Source organism: Psammomys obesus, unplaced genomic scaffold, assembly GCF_907164565.1.
Source record: "Psammomys obesus unplaced genomic scaffold, mPsaObe1.curated_primary_1811, whole genome shotgun sequence".
NCBI lineage: Eukaryota > Metazoa > Chordata > Mammalia > Rodentia > Muridae > Psammomys > Psammomys obesus.
The window spans coordinates 3745275-3755169 of NW_026596073.1; the positions used below are offsets into that span (position 1 = coordinate 3745275).

The 9895-nt window shown below is 38.2% G+C and overlaps 1 protein-coding gene across 2 annotated transcripts in view; it reads right to left on the bottom strand.

Moving 5' to 3' along the window:
- The window catches only part of Nav3 (neuron navigator 3), a 329995-nt gene that overhangs the window by 7593 nt on the left and 312507 nt on the right, over window positions 1-9895 (bottom strand). For both annotated transcript variants that reach the window (XM_055626040.1, XM_055626039.1), the window contains 4 exons: window positions 5266-5420; window positions 3721-3792; window positions 2953-3149; window positions 1927-2045 (listed from right to left, as the gene is read on the bottom strand). In XM_055626040.1, coding sequence (XP_055482015.1) covers window positions 1927-2045; window positions 2953-3149; window positions 3721-3792; window positions 5266-5420 — 543 coding nt within the window. The remainder of the gene's footprint in view (window positions 1-1926; window positions 2046-2952; window positions 3150-3720; window positions 3793-5265; window positions 5421-9895) is intronic.

Genomic DNA, 9895 nt, shown 5'->3' on the forward strand with positions numbered 1-9895 from the left:
AAATAATATTAAAGTTTGAATCTGTGGTAATACAAAAATTATCTAGATCCCAATATTTCTTTTGTAGATAGGGTCAGAGGCAGCAATCTGAAGATGGTTTGTTCGTTCATCGTGCTCTCTCTCTCTCCTTTATAGAGCTCTCATTTTGGAGCAGAAAGTTTTGTCTCAGCTAAAAATTGCTTAATATAGGGTACAAAATACAGATATGTGTACAACTAATTAAAAGAAAAAAACAAGTACAGTTCTTAGAAAGTTTGTATTTAGGTGTGTGAGGGATGGCTCAGCAGTTAAGAGCTCTGGCTACTCATCCCTGGCAAGGCAGCTTTCAGCCTATCCTAACTCCAGGTCCAGGGTAGCTCACACCTTCTTCTGTCCTCTAAGGGCACAAGACAGGCATGCGGTGAGAATACATACATTCAGGCAAAATGCTAATACACATAAAGCAAAAATAATAAGTAAATCTAAAACAAGAGAGTTATGTATTTTTTACATTAAGGTATATCAACAAATGATGCCACTCATTAAAAAAATATATCAGAGTACAACAAGAGTATAGGAGGTAAAAAGGTGAATATCATAAGAGGAGAAATCTAAACACCCGGAAAGAGCTGATTTGATTGTTGACATTTCAAGAATGATGGAATCACCAGAAGAAAAAAGAAATTCAGAAAATTGAGTGTGTCAGCTGCATCTTCTCTAACCAGAACATGTGGCAGAGAACATCCCCATATGGTTCCCCAGTAAACACCATCCTTCATCCAAAAATGACTTTCCTTTTCCATCCCTTCAAATGGAGAGACCCAGATTCATTTCCTCACTTCCTCCTTCAAGTTACAGTCTTTGACCCTAGTAGATTCAAGGGCACAGCATATGACCTTTTCTGATTCAGAGGTCACAGCTGGATCTCTCCAGGATTCCTGTTATCTAAATTCTTTCAGACGGCAAAGATTTCAACTTCAACCAGAACTGTCCACTTATTAAGAAGGTACTCTACTCCTTTATTCCGTGTGCTGGCTCCCAACTTGAGCCTCTATTCTTATAAGGTAACACTAACCCAGGACCAAATATCAAGAGCTTAGAGCAAGAAGCTCAAGATATATTACTCTTGCTTGAATGATTGTAATTACTTAAATGATTACGACTCTCACCCAAACGCATGCTTTGCACAATTACAATGTTCAGGGAAGAGTTTTATAAATATTATTTACTTTAATATAAAAATATCTATTTCTAAAAAAAATTAAATCTAAAGGAGTTAAGCAGTTTGTATGCCACTGTTTTGAGGCTTCTAAAGTTTCTGTTGCTTTTTATTTGTTTTCAAGCAAATATAAAATAAGAATCTACATAAGAAGATGTGGATAAAAGTTTATTAATATGGAAACTGTATCTGGAGAGCAAATAAGTCACTAAATGTTATGTAAAAATACAAATTATCTACTGAGTTTTCATAAATAATAATATAAGTTTTTGAATAAATGAAATTTGAAAGACCAGCTTACATTGCAGGCAGCACAATGGTTTTTGAAAATTCGTAAAATGCAAAATGTTATGAAGAATGAAAGCCATGTCTTTATCATAGTCTGTACTCTAAAATTATAACTGAGTAATTAAGTATCTGTTTACTAAGAACATTTTAAACCCCCTTTGCCACAATCTTGGCCTTCGATGCATAGTACTAGGAGAACCCCTGTTTGCATAGGCATACATAACAGCCTTGTTCCAACAGACATACACATTTATTGTCCCTTATTTACTTTAGTTTTCTGCATAAATAGCCAAATAAATAAATGGTTTTGTTTTTAAAATAGTATGGGTTTTGCTTCTTCCTTCCTTCCTTCCTTCCTTCCTTCCTTCCTTCCTTCCTTCCTTCTTCTTTTTTTTTTTTTTTTACTTTATTTTCTATACGATACAAATAAAGTACTCTACCTGAAGGCCTTCCCTCACCGCCTCCAGAACGTAAGGTACCAAGGAATAATTCCAGAGATCCATGAACCACACCCTAGAACCTTCCACATCCATGGGGCAAGAAAGGAAAAGCCGAGGACCTAACAAGATACAAATGATAAAATGTTTCAGAAGCATTATATTTACCACTATAAACACACGTTTAGAAACCTTGTGCAGAAATATAACACACATGTTCCTAGAAAATTCCTATCTTGATCATCCTGAAAACATGTTCCTAGAAGACTGAGTCTCCAGGGGTCTCTCTCTCTCTCTCTCTCTTTTTTTTTTAACAATGAAATCTTAATTGAAGACACAACACAGAATGAGGAAAAATAGTGACATAATCCGGTCCTGTTTTTCAAACCATGTGAAGTTCAGTTACACAGAAATGAACTGCTGATTATGAAATGCCATTGCTCCCAGAATTTGGAATCAGTGTAGACACCCTGAGCTGATAGTAGAATGCTTGCCTGCAGCCAAGGCTCTTTTTGATGATTTGATGGCAATGGGAAAGGCTCATGCAACTTAAGAAGAAACAGCAAAACAAACACTGTAGTGCCCACAAAAGAGAGGCACTTTTTATCTTTTGAAGAAAAGATTTTATCTTTTGAAGAAAAATGTGAAACACAAAAATTATTCATAAGAAGTCCATTATTTCTAACTAAAATCCTTTTTCATACTTACATTCGAATGGACTAATAGACAGAAAAATGTGAGTTATATTTCTCAGAAAAAAATTACTCTGGGTACTTTTTCTTTTGACTGGTAAGGTGATTTTTAGATGCTTTCCTATTTCAAGCTTAATTTTACTGTCCATAATTGTCACATACAATGAGATAATTATAGATATAACACTCAGAAAAAGACTGCTTTAGAGAAGGATTCCTTAATCTTCGAAAGCTCTGAGAATACTACCTTTCTTGTTATTTCTCCATTCAATCTGGTCACCTTTACCCACTATGCTCAGTGTCTGGAAAATGGAATATTTTAATTTTTGGAACTCACCGATAGTGACATCAGAAGAACTATGCGTTTCCAAAAAGCTATTGAGATGATGCCACGTCTTGGGAATCCAATCTATAATTTTGACTAGGTCATTATTGCGTACATTCCTTTCAATTTCCATCTCTATCAGTTTTCTTCGAAGAAACCTGCCTAAAAAGCCTTTCACTGGTTCTGTGTGGTTTGCACATAATACCCACCTACAAAAAAAAAAAAAAAGATTTTTTTCTAAAACTTAAAATTTATTTTCATTGCAGTCTAAAGCACTCATGTTCTTATATTAGCCAGTGACCACAATTTGATGTTGTGAGCATTTAGAAAATCTATTATCATTTGAGTTATAATACAGTGAATCTCCAAGAAGCTCTGTTCCTGAGGGTGAGTGGGCGCAAACAGGCTGAGAGAGATTTTGAAGGAGAACCGTAGATCCTGAAATAGGAGCTCTCTTCACAGTCTTCACTTAGAAGCAGCATGCTCTATTTTAGCCAGGGAAGTAGTGAGCAAAAAAAGAAGACACTTTGATTACAGCTTAAAGATCACAGAATGTCTGCTTAAAAAAGGGAGCCAGGAGAAGTGAGAATTATCTTCACAAAACAGGTCACTGTGGGCAGAACTGTCAGCAACCAAATGGAAAAACAGCCATCAAGCCACCTATCTGATTAGAAAGAAACAATGTCACATGCACACAAGAGCACAGACACACACACACACACACACACACACACAAGCACAGACATACACGTGCACACACACATTCCTTCAAGTTCTTACCTGAAATTGTGGTGTAGTTCTAAATTTGGTGATGAAGAGACTCCCTGATTCATTGTTCCAATAATATAAGGACTAGGAAAAATGGAGAATGGGGCATTTAGATGTGCTAGAGGGAAAAGTGATTAAAAGTATCTCAAAAAAACAATCAAGAAAAATAAACACTGTTCAACTTTAACAGTAGGCTTTAAGAGAAATTTGATAATGTTAAATTAGAAAGTGATAAAAATAATGGGAATGCAATTTCTTTTGGGGGTTGAGATCTAACACCTGATCTAACACTGAGATCTAACAAAGAGGCAAGGCTTCTTTTTTTTCCTTTTCCTTTGTGAATCTTAATCAAAAAAAAAAAAAAAAACAAACAAACAAAAAAAAAAAAACACGAGACTGGACAGAATAATCACAATGGACTTGTCTAGTCTAACTTTTCTTTGAGGTAATGTTTCACTATGTATCCCTGGCTGGTGTCGAACTCAGAAATATGACTGCTTCAGCTTTTAACAATCTGGGACTAGAGGCGTACAAAACCACTTCATGCTTATGCTATCTTACAGCTCCTGTGCTTTATTTTATGTGCATGAATGTTTGTTCTCATGGGTGTCTGTGCAGAACATGTGTGCCTGAGGCCCAGGGAGGTCAGAAGAGGGTGCCAGATCTTCTGGAACTGGAGTTATGGACCATTGTGAGAATTTTTTAGGCACTGGGAACAAAATCCAGGTCTTCTGTAAGACAAACAAGTACTCATAGCATCTCTCTAGCCTCCTTGAAGGTTCTTAATAACATGATGATTTGATTTCTCCTTTAAACTTTACTTTACGCTGGTCAATTTATAGAAGTTTGTCACTAGCAAAGACTGATCACCAATACTATTATGGTTAATGCCATTTATACTGTTGTATTCTATATGTTTTTCTCTAGAGACCACACTCTAAGAAACACATGAGTTTCATTGTCTTCTGCCTTGCTTTAACCTGTCCCATCACTTTAGATAATAAAGTATTATATTATAGGAGGGCACTATATCTGGGTGAATTAACTTCACCTCTAGGGAAGAGCAGAACTGTTGCTTTGGTAGGGACTGAATAAAAGTAGAGAGAGATTTAAAATCTCCTTCTTGTTATTACATGCCCTATTCAAAGTGTCCCACCATCCCATCATCCCCACTGGCATTCTAGACTTCTGTGGAAAATAATATCATCCAATAACATTTAATGCTTTCATAAAAGTTCCTGAAGACCAAGAGCAGTGGTGTGGGGAGGAAGAGGCAGAGAAATCACCGTGGAGTTGGGGATAACTTGGTTAACATAATGAAACCCTCAAAACAAAAACAAGCAACAAAACAAAACAAACAAAGCTAAGATTTCTTTTCCGGGGACATAGTTGTGGATAGACATTCTAAAGCGTGCACATACACAGGACATATAGGATGCCAGGAGAAGTTATCACACTAATGGTATCCACTATAAGTCTTGAAACATAAAAAGGTACAAAGAGGTAAATGGCATCACGGTTTCGATAGCTGATTATTCCAATTTTTTAAGCGCTTACCATTTGTTGTATTTGCAATTGAGAAAACCATTGAAGATGTCACTCAGAGAGCCCACATGGTGAAGATTGTCCAGAATTATGACAACAGGGAGCTCCACACCATTATTGTCAGCACTGCACTGCTCAGCCAGGTTGGCAAGATACTGCTGCAACTCCTTAAAGAGACAGAACAAACAGATGAGAGATGGGGCTCCAGCACATGCAAGCAATTCCCGTTTTTAGGACTGGCACACTGTGTTCTCCATTAATGTTCTTGTCATTAATACTCATAAGAAAATTCCAAGGAACTGATGCACAAAGCACATTTAAAAACTGAGAGACTCACATTTTTCTAAAGAGAAGAGGGGCAAGAGAGCAGGCAGACTATTTCCACGGGCTATCTGAAACTGAAATCACAGGTTTATTTCCATGGTTTCTCCTCAGTAGAAGAGCCATGTGAGCTCCAGATAGGAACTCTCTTGGTAAGCTGTAATTACCAAGACGCCTTATGGTTCTTGATATTTTAATAATTTACCAAAGTTATCTTAATTATACACTAAAGCCAAAATGACACTTTTTAGGTTCCTAATACATTTCAACATTTCAATTCAAATTACTTAGATGAGTTTTATCTCACAGCAGAGCCCCGGTACTCAGATATAAAGTAGGTAAGTATTTATTTATAATCTGCAGGTGACTGCTGCAATTTTCAACAGAGAAAGCATTTCTTATATTCCAAGGGATCACCTGACATCAGCCTTTGGCATTACTTGAGCTTCCTTTTATTTTCCTTGCATTATTCTTGTCTAATAACTCTGAACCTAAATATGATAACCAGTCCTCTGATTGACGGGTCTCACAGATGGGTAGGTCAGGAGCAAAATTAGGTTGCTTAGAATTATCCTAATCAGTAAGAGCATTTCCATACTATTTGCATATTTATAATGCCATTTTCAATTTGTAAATCTTTCTCAGGGTTAAAACAGTTCCATGATCCCAATTTCTGGCAGTCAGGTAAACACACACAACACACACGACATGTTCCCTCAGTCCGTCTGTGAGGCTAAGTCAGAACACGAGCCACAGTGTGGATAGAGCAAAGCCAGGACACGGCAGAGGCAATGAGTAATATTCATTCAAGTTTTCTGATGGGCTCATGGGGTGGGGGTGAAGGGTGGCCTTTGAGATAAATCTTTTAAATATTGTTTTTTAATTTATTACAATTTATTCACTTTGTATCCCAGCTGTATCCCCTCCCTCATCCCTCCCAATCCTGCCCTCCCTCCCTCTTCTCCTCCCATACCCCTTCTGCAGACCACTGATAAGGGAGGTCCTCTGTCCCTTCCATCTGACCCTAGCCTATCAGGTCTCATCAGGAGTGGCTGCAATGTTGTCCTCTGTGGCCTGGCAAGGCCTGCTCCCCCATCTGGGAGTGGTGATCAAAGAGCCAGCCACTGAGTTCATGTCAGAGACAGCCCCGGTTCCCCTTACTAGGGTACCCACTTGAACACTGAGCTGCCATGGGCTACATCTGTGCAGGGGTTCTAGGTTATCTCCATGTATGGTCCTGGGTTGGAATATCAGTCTCAGAAAAAATCTCTGGGCCCAGATTTTTTGGTTCTGTTGCTCTCCTTGTGGAGCTCCAGTACCTTCCAGGTCTTTTTATCTCTCCCTTCTTTCATCAGATTTCCTACACTCTACCCAAAGTTTGGCTATGAGTCTCAGCATCTGCTTTGATACCCTGCTGGGTGGAGTCTTTCAGAGGCCCTCTGTGGTAGGCTCCTGTCTTGTTCCTTGTTTTCATCCTCTTCTCATGTCTATCCTGTTTGCCTTTCTGAATGAGTATTGATCATCTTACCCAGGCTCCTCCTTTTTGCTTAGCTTCTTTAGGTGTACAGATTTTAGTAAAGCAAAGGACACTCATCAGAACAAAACAACTACCTACAGATTGGGAAAAGATCTTCACCAACCCTGTATCTGACAGAGGGCTAATATCCAGAATATATAAACAGCTCAAGAAGTTAAACAGCAACAAATCAAGCAATCAAATTAAAAATGGGGCACTGAGACTTAAATGAAGTATGTCATAGGTTTAAAGAACAGAATATAATGAGTCAAAATGTTTAAAATATTAAGAAGGAAAAATAAAAATTAGAAAGTGCAACTGCAAGACCTATTTGGGAAATGAGGATTCTATTGTAATGGGGCACAGTACATGGTTGTGGTATGTGAAATGGAAGGGAAAGAATAAACAACACTGGATTCATGGAGACAGAACTGAAATGTATCACATAGAAAAGGGTAGACCTATGGACCATTGATACCTTTGTTTGCCTGTCTTTTGTCTGTAGGAAAGAGTAATGTATTTATCAAAAGAAATGTTCAATGATTAATAATAAAGTACTAAATTTATTATCTACAAAGACGTTAGGCAGTACACATATGACTATAAATAAGAATAAAAATTATTTTAAATTAAGAATAATATATTACTTTCATATATTTTGTTTTACAACATGTAAATCTTACTCACAAGACTTTAAATGGTAGAAGTACTTGGCGCTATAACTATTGGTTTATGGTTAGGGAATATTTTGATGTTTAAAAATGAGAGAAGAGTTTTCCACATAAAAAAACAGGAATGGGAAAATTCAGAAATATGAAAATATGGTGCCCACAAAGACGAGTATGAAGAGTGAGCTTTGTGAAAGAAAAATGGAAGCAAATAACTTAAACAGTTATTTACATATAAATTTTATACTCTGCAATGACAGGTAATATCATGCAACATCTCCTGTTGACCACATAGACACATGTAATATTCATGAGATGCAAATGAGGCAGTGCAGAAAGTACAACACTGAGAAAGAAAGAGATCAGCCAAGAGAACACTGAGACTGCTGAATCCTGTCTTTCTGAACAAGAAAGTGTGGTATTTTAAATCGAATGCAGAGAGCAACAGTAAACACTGGAGGATTATAACTGAGCCAGATTTTAATTCTGAAGAGATTTTTCTATTTTCTCTGATGTGAATGGATAGGGCCAACAAAAGAACAAAGGGGAATTTTAAGGGAACTTTGAGTCAAGCAATTGCTGGTGGGAGTGCAAATTTGTACAACAACTTCGGAAATCAATCTGGCACTTTCTCAGAAAACTGGGACTAGCACTACCTCAGGACCCTCATATACCACTCCTGGGCATATATGCAAAAGATGCTCCATCATATCACAAGGACATTTGCTCAACTGGCACTATGTTCATTGCAGCTTTATTTGTAATAGCCAGAAACTGGAAACTACCCAGATGTCCCTCAACTGAAGAACAGAGAAAGAAATTGCTACATTTACATAATGGAATACCACACATCTATTAAAAACAAGGAAATCATGAAATTTGCAGGAAAATTAATGGAACTAGAAAAGATCATCCTGAGTGAGGTAACCCAGACCCAGAAAGACACACATGGCATGTGCTCACTTATAAGCTGATATTAGCCGTATAGTACAGGATAAACATACTACAATGCATAGAGCCAAAAAAGATAACTAACAAGGAGGATTCAAGGGAGGGATACTTAATTGCCACTCAAAGCTGGAAATAGAATATGTAGTAGAAATTGTTAGAGAGAGTGAACAGGGTTGAAGAATGAGCACAGAGAGAAGTGAAGGTATAGATTAGACTGGGGAAAGGGAACAGGAAAACAGAGCTTGCAAAGAGAAGAGAAACTGTGGGTAGGGGTATCTCTGAGACAAGCTGGAGACTTATCAGGTTAGGCTCCTGGAGCATATGAAGGTTACTCTAGCTGAGATTCTTAATAGCAGGGGTCATAGAGACTGAAGAGGCTACCCTCTAACTATACTGAACTCCTAGTGGAGGAAGAGGAACACTAACCCACCCACAAAAACTTCAACCCCAAATTTACCTTGCATACAATATATGCAGGGATAAAGATAGAGCAAAGATTAAGGGAATGTCCAACCAGTGCCTGGCCCAACCTGACACCCACTCCATTGGAGAAGGCCAACCTGGCACTATTAATGATACCCTGTTATGCTTACAGATAGGAGACTAGCATAGCTGTCCTCTGAGAGGCGTCACCCAATAGCAGATCGAAATAGATGCTGATAATCAAAGCCAAACATTGGGTGGAGCACAGGGAGTCTTGTAGAAGAATGGGGGAAGAATAGAGGGGAAACTATAAGTCACTCCACAAGAAGACCAACAGATCCAACTAACCTGGGCCCAGGGGGATTTATGGAGCATCAGCCAAGGACCATGCATGGACTCAACCTGGGCCCAGTACACATATGCAGACAATAGATAGCTTGGGCAACATATGGGTCCCCTAGAAAGGGGAGAGGGGGCTGTCTCTGACATGGACTCTGTGGTCTACTTTTCAATCATTTCTCTCTAGCAGGGCTGCCTCACTAGGTATAGGGTATGAAGATGTTCTAAGTCATGATGTGATTGGATATGTTTTTCTGAGTTGATAGAGAGGGGAGGCTCCCTTTATCTGAGGAGTGTGGGGGAGAGATAGAGGGAAGTGGGAGGATGGATGGAAACAGGAGGAGAAGAGGAAGGGCCTATGATCGGGATGTAAAGTGAAGAAAGAAAGAAAGAAAGAAAGAAAGAAAGAAAGAAAGAAAGAAAG